The 13,965-nt window shown below is 40.5% G+C and overlaps 1 protein-coding gene across 9 annotated transcripts in view; it reads left to right on the top strand.

Moving 5' to 3' along the window:
* Positions 1-13,965, top strand: part of rusc2 (RUN and SH3 domain containing 2) — a 108,352-nt gene that overhangs the window by 57,242 nt on the left and 37,145 nt on the right. For 7 of the 9 annotated variants that reach the window (XM_080185399.1, XM_080185428.1, XM_080185444.1 and 4 more), the window contains 2 exons: positions 7,742-8,536; positions 11,900-12,091. The exons of 1 other annotated variant lie outside the window; for it this stretch is intronic. In XM_080185399.1, coding sequence (XP_080041525.1) covers positions 7,742-8,536; positions 11,900-12,091 — 987 coding nt within the window. The remainder of the gene's footprint in view (positions 1-7,741; positions 8,537-11,899; positions 12,092-13,965) is intronic. One more of the 9 variants, XM_080185463.1, reaches the window with a different exon arrangement.

Genomic DNA, 13,965 nt, shown 5'->3' on the forward strand with positions numbered 1-13,965 from the left:
AAAGCTTATTTTGGTTAATGCCAGTGAACCCGGAGAATAATAAGTTTATTGGAATAAGATATTCCTCCTCCTCCTCACTCTGCCCCAACTGTATACATAAAAATTATAATATCTAAATTTATAATGACATTCAGGAAAGCTGTTGCGTTTTCATGATATCAGTGCATGTTAATTAGAAAGTAATTTGCATTACATTATAGTGGCTACGTTGGGTGGAATTGTCCCAAAAAAATTCACATGCCAAATTCACGTAAAAACTGGAGTAAGCAGTGGGACATTCAGAATGAATCTTCCCCCACTCTTGTGCATCAGAGTGCGCTAGCATGAATCACGTTAAAAATCCAGGGGCGAGGCCTATTCCTGCTTGAAACACCAGCAATATAGCGTTGAGTGGGCCACTGATCTGAGCAAGATCGGGCATACGCAGTAGCCCCTCACTGGCTTCCCAATTGCTGGCCAGCACTGCAACTCCACAATCTGCGCCTCGGACTCCCTCCTGGACGTGTCCGGGCCAGTCCACACCTCCACCACCACCACCACCACCACCACCAGCAGTCCCAATCTCCTCAATTCTCCACTCAGAGCCCTGACACCCCAGCCCCAATCATTGGTCTCCCTCTGTCACTCTTCCAAAGTGCAGAGAGGCAATGAGATCTCCTGCCCCCTTCTGGCCCTATCCTCTTATCACTGCCCAAGCTGGTGAGCAGTGACAAGGTGCCTGCTTGTCAGTGCCAGGTGTCCCAGACTGGTACCGCCAGCTGAAAATGCCTCGTGCCAGCCCTCCACTTTACCCCAACCCTCTGGGGGTACCTGCAAGGCCCCCCCTTCACTCCAGCGGGGTCGGGCCACCAGCTCCCTGTTAGTGGGGAGCTGTTGTAAAACACTCCTGGCATGGGTTGGGGGGAAAGGAAGAGGCTAGTGGGTCCAGAGATTTCAGTCCCTAGCCTACTAATGACACTAAAATGAACATTTAAAAAGATTATTCAGCTCCACATCAATTTCTGGGGCGGAGTGACACCACTGGAAATTTAGCTGCTGGAGACCATGGCGCCCAGGGGGAAACCTGCTACATGGCCTCCACTTATGTCTCCCAGCCCACTGCACTGCTAGAGCAATACAGGCTGGAAGAATCGCCCCTGGTGTGTGAGAATTTAGAACTGAACAATGGACCCTCAAATTCTGAGCAATTTCCCATTCTGACTCCCATTGCAGACGTCTGAAACCGTCAAAATATGCAACAAATGACATTTTCACCTGTTTGTCAGTGTATTTCACTGACTTCCTGTCACGGTGGTAGAACTTCCAGGTCATAAATTTTCCCTCTAACTGCATTTGGGGAATCTATAGGTGGAAAAATTAAGTTGAACCTTCTTCAGAACTGCTTTTACAAAGAAGTGGTAATGGAGATTGCAAACTCTGCATTACATCAAGAGTAGAACTGTGATGTGGCAATGCAGCACTCACATTCAGAAAATTATTATATTTGTGCCTAAAGGTGAATAATGTATCTTGGAACATTTATAAAAACTGGTCAACATTTGAACTGAAAGGTGGTCGGATATAATGCTGGTAGGATGCAATCAGCATTATATCCTACCAGCTTTCGTGATATTTTTGCTGTTGTGATATTTCCTATTATCATACCTTTCCCATTTTGAGAGGTTAAAATACTGACCAATTGTACTTCAGCAGGGATGAACTGCAAAGTGGCTATGTAAAACAGATTTTGTTCTATTAAATTGAAAAAGGTGCTGAGGGGAAAATAAAAGGAGTAAGTCCCAGAAGCGACATTACCAATGGAGATTGAAATCATGTACATGTGTTAATAACTGCAAAGATCAGTACTGTCATCAGTTAAAATTTATCGCTGAATAAAATTATAACATTTGCCTGATGTATGAAACATTGTGATTGAGTGCTCCCAAAAAAAATTCTGAGTGTTGAATTTGCAGGAAAACTGGAGTAATTCACGCTGTTTTTGTTTTCAGTGGGAGTTCATCCCAGAATCTCCCACACTCTTTGCACTGCAGTGGTCACCAGCACAAATATGATTAAATTTCAGGGAGCGGGGCCTATTCACATTGGAGAGGCTGTAACCAGCAGGCTTCTGCTCATGCGCAGTGTCCTGAACTGTCAGCCTCCCATTTGTGGCCTGCTCGATCACTGGCCAGCACCACCACCACCATCACCAACCCCCACCCCCCATGAGTCCACAATGTTTCATGATCATTCCCAGGCTGACCCCAACCCCTTCCCCCTCCTGGCTTGCCCTGGTCTCCAGCTCGCGCTGGCCTCCCTCCTGCCCTGACCGGGTTGCGATGCAGAGTAGCAGCGGGGGCACCACCCCTACCCTGGCACTCCACTATGCTCAGTGGACAGTGCCAAGGTGCCCCTTGGGCTTGGGCACTTTGCCCCTCGGGCAGTGCTGGAGGCCCAGGTTGGCATTGTCAGGATGCCCATGCCTGGGGGTACCTCCTTATCGCCTGATTCCGGGGAGCCCCTACACTCCAGTCACTCCCCTTCACTCCAGCATTGTCATCCCGATAGTTTCCCAAAAATGTACACCCTGCTAGAGTGAAACACACTGGGCTTGGAGAGGCTAGCAGGCCTGGAGAATTCAGTCCCAGGCTCACTAATCATACTTAAATGATATTAAAAACAGATTAAAATTACTAACCTGGTCTTCCTGCTGGTTTACAGCACAGATCTGATGGTGCCAGAAATCCAGCACTGGAAGATGTGTTTGCAGCGGGAACGAATGTGCAAATTCCGTGTATGCCCGGTCACAAAATTCTCCCATCCTGCTCTGCTAGAAAATTAGCACGGTGGAGAGGGAGAATCATTCCCTGTATTACTGAATGCCATATTGTATCTGATGAACTTTGGCACTGATGGTAATAGATTAAAATATCCCCTTCATGTTGGTGGGTCAAATGTCTGGTTTTCCATGTTATGTGAACCCCCTCTTCTAAAAGTTTTTTGATCAAAGAATAAAGTCTTATTTCTACTTTCCTAACATAATCATAGAATCCCTACAGTACAGAAGGTGGCCATTTGGCCCATTGAGTCTCTACTGACTGCAATCCCACCCAGGCCCTTTTCCTGTAATCCATAAATTAGCATTTACCCTGCTAATCCACCTGACACTAGGGTCAATTTAGCACGGTTAAACAACCTAAACCGGACATCTTTGAATGTTTTATTCTGACCATTAATGTTTTATTAAAAGCTTTTTTGTAACATTTAGAATTGTGCAGTTGGCATGATGCTTGACGAAATAAAGAAGCCATTTGTGCAATTCAATGGCTGTATCAAATTAATAGTTCATTAAAAATAATTGCCTTATTTAGCAAACAAATTTGAGGAATGCCATCATATCTAATAAATATTGCAGATTGAATTCTGCAAATAGTATGTTCCGAGATCATAGACAGATGTCAAATATTTTTATCTCTAATGTAGTTACACAATTTTCAGAGTTGTTAAAGTAAAAGAATGATTACCACTGTGTTGGTGGACTAAAAGTTGATGGAGGAAATAAAGGGAACATCCACATCTAAAAGCATTTATTCAGAATGACATTTTTAGTGTGATTTTGCAATTCCTTTTTTCTGAATACAAGTATATCTACCACATAAGAAGTGTGATTCTATTAGTGTGTGAAATGTACTTTGACGATGCAAAGGAAGGCAGGAAGAATAAAAAATCAGAATATTACTTCTGCAGTCGTTGGACTGCAGAATTCTGAGGTGCAGAGGGATCAAGGTGTATGCTAGTCCATGAGTCGCAAAAAAATTAATATGCAGGTACAGCAAGTAATTAAGAAGGTGAATGGAATGCCATCCTTTATTATGAGAGGGAGTTTACATAAATGGTTGGATGTTATGCTTCAGTTCTACAGGACATTAGTGAGACCATGTCTTGAATACTGTGTGCAGTTTTGGTTTCATTTAAGGAAGGACGTAAATGCATTGAAAGTGGTTCAGAAGACGTTTACTTCATTGATACCTGGGGCTGATCTTTCCTGTCCCACCTGCCACAGGAATCATGCAAAGGTCTGTTGACATTGGATGGGATTTTCTGGCTTTGGGGCAAGCACAGCTGGAAAACCCTGTCTTGGGTGAATGGGTGGTCTTATGAGGAAAGGCTAGATAGACTAGGCTTGTATCCACTGGAGTTTAAAAGAGTGAAGGGTGACTTGATTGAAGTATATATGACTTCAAACAGTCTTGACCAAGTGGATGTGGAAAGGACGTTTCCTTTTGTGGGTGAGTCCAGAGCTAGGGGCCCTGTTTTAAAAGTAGGTGCACCCTTTTAGGACAGAGATGAGGGGAATATTTTTGAGCGAGAGCTTTAGAAATTTATGCCTCAGAAGGCAGTGGAGGCGGGAACCTAAACAGAATATTTTTAGGACAGAAGCGGATAGATTCCTGAGGCAAGAGAGTTATTGTAGATGGGCAAACAGATCATCAATGATCTTGTTGAATGGTGGAGCAAGCTGGAAGGGCTGAATGGCATACTGCTGCTCCTATTTTGTGTGTTTGTAAAGATGAGTGGAAAGCATTATTGTAGCTGCAGGAAATATTATAAGGAACTAAAAATCTACCTTGTACATTAAAATAGTCCTCCTGCTTTAGCCAATCTCAACATTTCAAAATACATTGTTTTTTCCTTGCATAGTTGAAAGAAATTGATTCGTTGGTACTTGATGCTAACTTTAGAATCCTTTTAGATGAGTTTCTTTATGGCCCAAATCTTTTAAGTCACTGGCTGAACCCCTGATTCCAACAGTCTTTGACTTAAACTCTGAGTTGAAGACCTTTTTTTTGGAGAGTCCCCAGGAGCGGGGGGGGTTGTTGAAGTTAAACTTCTTAGACAATTCCTACAGAGTCAATGCATCAGGGCTTCCAAGGGGTCATGATGATCCAGAGAACAGAAGATCTGGGTTGAAAGATTATAAATCTAAAATACAAAGAAACTCAATTATCTTAACTTATACAGATGTGGTCAGTCATGATGTGGAGATGCTGGCGTTGGACTGAAGTAGGCACAGTAAGAAGTCTTTCAACACCAGATTAAAGTCCAGCATGTTTATTTGGTATCAGGAGCTTGTGGAGTGCTGCTTCTTCATCAGGTGAGTCCATTCACCTGATGAAAGAGCAGCGCTCCAAAAGCCCATGATATCAGATAAACCTGTTGGACTTTGTGGTCAGTAGTAGAGTAGAAATTCCTATTATCCAAAAAGCAGGTTAAATAAGCTTAGAGGTGGCAAACACCAATGATTTTCTTATCAAAATTTTATACAACTCCATTGCATTGCTTAACTCATCAGAGGAAACCCATGTGGACATGATGAGAACGTGCAAACTCCACAGTCACCCAAGGCTGGACTTGAACCTGGGTCTCTGGTGCTGTAAAGCAGCAGTGCTAACCACTGTGCCATCATACCACCCAAAACAGGCCTAGTCAACCCAATCTCTCCTCGTACAACATTCCTGCCATCCCAGGAATCAGTCTGGTAGATCGGTACTATATTCCCTCTCTAGTGAGTTTATATTTTCTTAGGTCAGGAGGCCAAAACTGCACACAATAGTCCAGTGTAGTCTTATGTATATCTAGTACAGCTGCAATAAAGACAGCCTTGCTCCTGTATTCAAATCCTCTTGCAATGAAGACTAACCATTTGCCTTCCTAACTGCTTGATGCATCCGCATGCTTGCTTTCAATGACTGGTATACGAGGACATCCAGATCCCTTGTACATTACTCAATCTATCACGATTTAAGTCATACTCTGCCATTCTAATTTTCTTACCAAAATTAATAACTTCAAATTTATCAGCATTATGCTGCATGCGCCATATATTTGCTCACTCAACTTGTCTAATTCATCTCAAAGTCTCTTTGATTCCTCCTGACCACTCAATTCCACCTAGTTTTATGTCATCAGCAAACTTGTAAATATTACATTTGGTTCCCTCATGCAAGCCATTGATATATATTGTATGAATAGCCAAGGCCCAAGCAATGATCCCTATGGTACCCCAGTTGTCATTGCCTTACATTCTGAAAAAGACCCTTTTATCCATTCTCTGGTTCCTGACTGCTAACCAGTTATCAGTCATGTCAATATATTACCCCCAACCCATGTACACTTTAAATTTGCACACTAACTTCATATGTGGGGCTTTATCGAAAATTTTCTGAAAATCCAAATACACCAAATCCACTGGCTCGCCCTATCTGTTCTGCCAGTTGCGTCTTCAAAAAAAAATTCCAATAGGTTTGGCAGGACATATGAAATGGGAGTTGGCTATATGGCTCCTCACACCTCAACTACCATTCAGTAAGATCATGGCTCAAACTTCTACATTAACTCTAATTTTCCTGCCTTTGCCTCATATCCCTTGATTTCCTTAATTCCCAACTGCCTTTAGATCTCGGTCATGAATACGCTTAATGATGGAGTATCCACAATCCTCTGAACTAGATAATTCTGAAGGTTCACAAGCATCTCTGTGAGGATGCTTCTCATTTTGTCAGAAATGGACAACCCCTATCCTTAGCCTGTAACCTCTAATCTTGTACTCTTTTTTAGCCAGGAAAGATAGCTGTTTGGCCTTTAGAATTCTTTTTGTTTCAATGAGATCCTCTCTCTTGTCAATCCCTGACAACATAGGCCCATTCTACTTAATCTTTGCTCAGAAGGCTGTCTAGTGAACATTCATTGTACCCCATCAAAAGGAGACTAAAACTGTAAACTACTCCAGGCATGGTCTCACCAAAACCCAATATAATTTCAGCAAGCTTTCTTCCTACCCTCTTGCTATAAAGCTAATTTACGATTTGCCTTCCTAATTGCTTGTTATACTTCCTTTTTAGCTTTGTGATTCATGTACAAGGACAATAGCGACATTTACCTTTTTAAAAAATATTTTGTTTTTCCATTCTTCCCACTAAAGCAGATAATTTTACATTTCCACACATGTGATATTCAACCTATACACCAACCTGCCTTCTGGCCCAGTCGCTTAACAGACCTATTTTTCTTTGCATCCTTCACGCACTGTACTTTCCCTGTGGCATAGATGAGTTTAACTAAATCCCTGCTGTAAATTCAGTGTAATATTGGAACATTAGATTGAAAATGCTACAAGCAGAACTATTTAGGAAAGAGATATTTACTTATGCCATTTATTATCACGTTCCTGCTTAATTCTTCCATGCCCATTTCATCAATTTCCAGCTAACACTGGATGTAACCACTTGCCAAAATCTATCGATGTCTTTTCATTGTCAACCATTAAAGATACATTAGATGGGCCAAGGATACAATTGGTAATTATTGCTTTTATTGTAGTCCATGAGGTATTACCACTGTTGTATTCTTCTTCCATTTTAGATTGGGAAATGTCTTTTGGATATCAACTGTAAACAATGTTGTATTTTTAGAAGTTGACCGAGCTCATGTTGAGAAGATAACACATATAAAGATGTGTAGTAAAATTGTCATTTCTAGCATTGTTTGAAAATTCCTGCTGAGAACCAGTTTTCCCATGCAGTTTATCTGCCCCTGCTTTTCATTGCTGTTTCTTTCATAATTCTTGTTAAATAATGTGTTTCTAACATAATTTGTATGTTCCAAACAGATAGGAGAAGTAATCTACCTGTCTTGCCTTATCTAATGTTTTTGGTCTTATTCATCTCTTTCCTCTGTCCTTTGCCTGCTTGTGGCGATGTAGGTGGTGGATCAGAAGCTAATGCAGTTATCCGTTATAGTAAGGAACAGCGCCCAACTACATTGCCTATTCAACCTTTTATTCTTCACCATCCATTGAGCAAACAACTTCCCAGGGTTCGCCCACTGCAGAACCATAGTGCATCTTCTGTCTCATATATGTACAGTATTCCAAATAGTCAGCTAACAACAAATGAACATTCGGGTGGTACATCCAGTTCTTCTGGTGGTATGGTATCATTGGAAAACATAGTGACAGAAGGCCAGTCACAGAATGGATTCAATACAGATGGGAATAAGAAAGAGGGAAATTCTTCCCCCATAAATGAGTACAGTTTAAGGAGACCTATACCAGATGCAATTAGGCCATCACCACTGGGCAGTTACTCACCAGTGAAAAACGATGCACCCATCTTGCAGAGTGGAGACTCGTCATCTTCTGCTGTCTCACCAGAAAGAAATTATGGAAGCCACCCTCCAAGAAGTAGATCTTGTCCTTTATCTGCCAATCTCCTTCCAATACGATCATCCCCAGCGAAAGGTGCCGCTTCACCTAGCAAAAGCCATGTTCAACAGATCAGAGATGAAAGAAAGAGTCCCAAGGAAGCTCAGAAGAAAGAGCAAGGATACTTTCAAACTGCACAGAATTCCAGCCATTGTTCCCATCAAATTATGTTGCCAAAATCAGCTAACGTAACAACAAATGGTGTTAGCAGTCATCTGGATCATCAGAAGGATAACAAGGGCAGAAGTGGAAAAGCCACATTACTTAACCATGTGGCATCGGGCTTCACCGCTGGTAAACACTAACTTTTCTTCTTAAAATGTCACAAAATAGAACAGAGATATAACTGCCATAATCTGCAACACTTCACTGATTACTGCTTTGCTCCTGGTCAGAGGAGTTATTGGCTTAGATTACACTTCCATCCATCCTCAAATTATTTGTTGAAAAAAGCAAGGTTTTCATATGCGGAAAGTAGAAAATGGAGAATTTAGTATTATTAAATACACCTGATAGGCATTATTTTGTTTCTGTTATCCTAATTTTCCATTCCTATATTTACATTAGCACATCATTACCATTTCCATGGATTCATTCATGTGTAAAGTAGAGCAGGAAATTGGTGTTCAAGCCTATCTACTATAAAGGAATTAGCTTTCGCCAGATCCTGATTGAGATTTTGCAAGGTGTTGATTCCTTACCTGCAGGATTTTTATGAAGTTTCATTCACATCTGAATTTGGAAGGAGCCTCCAAACAGAATGAGAGTAATATTAAGAGATTTTAACCCCCTCCATATTAATTGAGATAGCTTTAGTGTGAAAGTAATGAATGGAACAGAATTAAAATGTATTCAGTGGAATTCAGAGAGGGTGAGGTTCTGGACTTCGTTTTAAGAAATGAAACTGGTCATGTGGAAGGAATAACAGTGACGCTAGTGAGTATACTTAAATTAGTTTTAACATTTTTATGGAAAAGGGGGAAAAAAAACAGAATTAAATTGGAGAAATGCCAAATTTACTTAGCTGTTGAGTAATTTAGCAAAAGTGGACCAGAAATAACAACTTGAAAATCAATCAGTGCCAGAGCAGCAGGAGGATTTATAGGGGAGGTTCAAGGAGTTTGGGGTAAACATGTCCCCACAAATAAAAGGAGTGGGATAGCCAAATCTAGAATCTCCTGGATGTCAAGGAGCTTGCAAGGTAAGAAAGGGAAAACTTGTGTCAGACATTGAGAACTCAAAATTACAAAAAGCCAAGTATAGAAAGTAGTGGGATGAAATAGAAATTAGAAAAACAAAAAGGGTGTGAAAGAATAATGGCAAGCAAAATCAAGGACAACCCAAAGATGTTTTATCAGTACATTTGGTATAAGGGGATAATGAAGGAAACCAAAATGGTAACTTAGGTGTGGAGGCAGAGGATGTGGATGTGCTTCTTAATGAGAACTTTGCATCTGCCCTCACGAGGGAGGGGGAGAATGCAGACATTGTAGTTAAGGAGTGGGAGTGAAAGGAATTAGATGTAATAAACAAAGGGAGAAAGGAAGTAGTAAGGGGATTAGCATCTTTGCAAGTGAAAAATCACCAGGGCTGGATAAAATGTACCCTAGGCTGTAAAAGAAGCCAGAGAGAAAATTGCAAATAATCTAACCATCATTTTCTACCCTCACTGGATACAGGTGAGGTGCCATAGGATTCAAGGTCTGCTAATCTTGTAACTTTGTTTAAAATGGGAGTGAGGAGAGGCTGAATAATTACAGGACAGTCAGTCTGACCTTGATAGTGGGCAAATTATTGAAATCCATTCTGAGGGACAGGATAAACTCAGAAAGGCATAGACTAATCAAGGAAAATCAGTGTAGATTTGTTAAGGGAATGTTGTGAATGACTAATTGGATGGAATTTTTTTTCTTTGAGGAAGCAACAAGGAGGATTTATGAGGGTTGGGTAGTTCATGTGGTTGTCTTGGATCTTAACAAGGCTGGTGACAAGTTCCCAAATGGCACAGTGGTTAAAATGAAAGGTTAATTGTTGGATGTTTTTGTAACTGGATAACTGTTTCCAGTGGGATTCTGCAGGGCTCAATGCTAGGTTGCTTGCATTTTTGTATTATACGTTAATGATTTGGATATGAATGTAGGGAAAATGATCGAGAAGTTCACAGATGATACAAAAATTGTTCATGTGGCTGTTGGTGAGGAGAATTGTTGTAGACTGCAGGAAGATATCAATGAACTGGTCAGATGGGCAGAAAAGTGGCAATTGGAATCTAATCCAAAGAAATGTGAGGTGATTCATTTGGAAAGTCAAACAAGGCAAAGGAATACACATTAAATAGGAGGATAGTGAGTTGTAGAGGAAATGAGGGACCTTGGAATGAATGTCCACCGTTCCCTACGAGTGGCAGCACAGGTGATAAGATGGTTAAAAAAGCATATGGCATCATTTAATTTAGCCAAGACGCAGAATAAAAGAGCAGGGAAATTATGATGAAATTACGTAAATCATAGTATTCCTACAGTATAGAAGGCGGCCTTTCGGCTCATTGAACCTGCACCGACAGCAATCATATCCAGTATCCTATCCCTGTAAGGCCATGTGTTTACCCTGCTAATTCCTCTGAAATTAAGGGGAAATTTAGCATGGCCAATCAACCTAACCTGCACATTTTTGGAGCGTGGGAGGAAATTGGAGCACCTGGAGGAAACCCACGCAAGCATGGGGAGAATACTGACAGTCACCCAAGGGTGGAATCGAACCTGGGTCCCTGATGCTGTGGGGCAGCAGTGCTAACCACTGTGCCACCATGCTGCTAATAAAATACTAGTTATCTGTAGTTCCAGTCACTTCATTACTGAGAGGATTAGAGAAGATATGAGAGGTGAATTACGAGGATGTCGCAAGGACTGGAAAATTGCTGCTACGAGTAAAGATTGGATAGGCTGTGTTGTTCTTCTTGGAACAGAAGAAGCTGAGGGGAGATTTGATTGAGGATATATAAAATTGTAAGGGGCTGGGATAGAGTGGATGAAAAGAGCCTCTTTAGCAGAGAAGTCCCTGACTTGGATTTAAGTTGATAGGTAGAAGGATTAGGGAGGAGATGAGAAAGAAAATTAACCCAGAGGCTTGTGTGTGTCCAGAACGGACTGCCTGAAATGTAGAAGAGGTAGAAACTCTGATTCATTAATGCACCTCAAACACCATAACCTGTAACTTCATGGATCAAATGCTAGAAAGTGGGATTAGGCTGGGCAGCCAGCGCAAACATGATGGGCCAAGATGCCTCTTTCTGTGCTGTCAACTTTGTGATTTTATGCTTTCTCATGGAAGAAAAGCAATCCAAAAATGAAAATGTGTATTAAACACACATTCTTATGTTGCATGGCAAATGCGCTTTTCCTGTCGTTGATGGAGGATCCTTCCAAATGAAGGTACCAGAAAAGGAGAGCAGGAACTTTAATCAAGATAGTTAAATGCTGATGCAATATATCTACAAATCTTAACTTGGCTAGCTATGTTCTCTGATGTAATTGAATGACTATGCTAGTTTGACACAAAATTCTTGCTATAGAATATTACTAAAGCATTCTAGAATGTGAATTTACATCACTAAATCTCTCTGGCTCTTCTATGTTTTTCATCTGCTGTGCATTCTAGCTAATCACATTACACCTCTGACATTGAAATGGAGGGAATATCGTAGAAGAAATCCCCTTGGTCATGACCGTATAACAGGATTTGGCTGTAATTTGGAGCCTAAACAGTCAGGTCCTGGAATGATCAAGAAGAATACGTATCTGGAATTCTCCGGCACAAGTGGTGTCAGCCATATCCGTTCAAGGCTATATGGTGCAGTTCTGTTTTGTGCTTTCAGAATATATAACCATATAGTTTGTAGCATTTCTTTAATGTTATTTATTTGCTTGTAGCTTCTGTCCCTGTACCTTTTGTTTAATACTTTTCTATACTACTTTTTCTGTCTGCTACTGTCATCTGTTACTGTTTATCAGTTCATACAATAGTTTTAAAAATTATTTTCATTCAATATGTATATATTAATATTGCTTCTTAATGATCTTGATTTTAAAATCAGAGATTTTATTTTTTAAATGTTTCAGAGAATGTTACTGCTGGTTGGTTTGTTGATGTGAATGGGATTTTTGTAAGAGTTATCAAGTTCTCTTAAGATATGACCTAGTGGTAGTAATAACTAATTGAACAATCATAACAGTATCAGCCTAGGGGCAGACCAGAGTAAGCAGACGTACCAGTGTGTAACTTGGGACATAGATTCATTTGTCATGAAATGGAGGCAAAAAGAACAGAGTTCAACAAAGCAGTAATGATAATTATGAAGCAAGTCACTCTTAGCATCTTCCATATTGCTTCCAGTGCTCAGTTACAAACTGACAATGACAAATACCCTAGAAAAAACATGCAAGTTCTGTCTTAGCCAACAACAAAGTTGGAATGAGAGGATATACATGACTGATGCTATAGTCCAACAGGATGCAGAATATCCTTTTGACACCAAATACTGTTGCACAATGCCGTCCTTATCGCTTATACCACACTCATTGAGGGCAGCCAGCTATATCAGGCGACTGACACTAACCATTTGCTTTGACCATTGAATTCAACTACAAAGGCACTGCGCAAATGACACATTACATGGTGGCAATTTGAAGCAGTTGTCAATGTAATAGTGGTTATTTTTGTTGAGTTGTTGGACTATCTAGCCAGAGACGAGATGTGAGAGGCAGAAGATTCATCATGAAATCTTAATAATATACACTGGAACACATTCTATTTTACATTGTACATTTACACTTAACAGGGTTACATGTTGATATCACATTACAAAAGTACAAGAAAGCATCGATAAAGACTAACTGCTGTATTGAGACTGGCATAACATAACGTGTATACTCTAATGTATTTCCCCAACTTCTGATACTAACACTCCCATGCCCATTGCTCTCTCATGTTGCCTCAATTCCCACAGAAGTGTTCAAAGAGCTTGGCCTGATTCAGGAAAAAAATCTCAAATTCCTCCTTGATGCTTGAAGCAATCAGACAAGCTCCAGGAATCACTATGACAACTCTCAAAGATCACGGATACTTCCAAAATGCTCAACACTATCCTTTCAAGGGCCCCTTGCATTAGGAAATTGCCTTTTGCCAGTAACTACACATCCCATGAATGAATACAAAAAAGAAAATATTTGCCAATCTTGCTTTTGAATGCTTGCAACATATCCGCATTCACTGTATATGTGAAGAAACCATTCCAGAGGTCTGCAAGAAAAGCAGCACGGCCCAACATATAACTGAGTTCTACATTCTCATAACATGTATTTATGCCCCTGACCTCACTAAACTATCCAGTTCAAGTATTTAACCTCTTTGATTGAGGCGAATGTTTCCATTATTTTAAAGACTTCAATTAAAATCTCCTTGCATTCTATTATTTTCTACGTAAGGCCACAGCTATCTTTATCCTGATACTTGAGAGCTGTTAACCTAGTGGTCCTAATTTTAATATTTTTCAGGGACTGTATTTCCCATTTTGTGTGCAAACAAAACTGAATATTGATGCTAACAGGATAAAATTTCTAGTATTTGTAATTAATTAGGTTGACAATACAACTGATATGCTATTAACTCCAGATCCTCCTTCAATTCAGCAACCTTAAGCAGACAGCTTAAGGATCAGCATGGTT

The sequence above is a fragment of the Carcharhinus amblyrhynchos genome, chromosome 1 (genome assembly GCF_965287045.1).
Source record: "Carcharhinus amblyrhynchos chromosome 1, sCarAmb.v2.hapA, whole genome shotgun sequence".
In the NCBI taxonomy this organism is placed as follows: domain Eukaryota; kingdom Metazoa; phylum Chordata; class Chondrichthyes; order Carcharhiniformes; family Carcharhinidae; genus Carcharhinus; species Carcharhinus amblyrhynchos.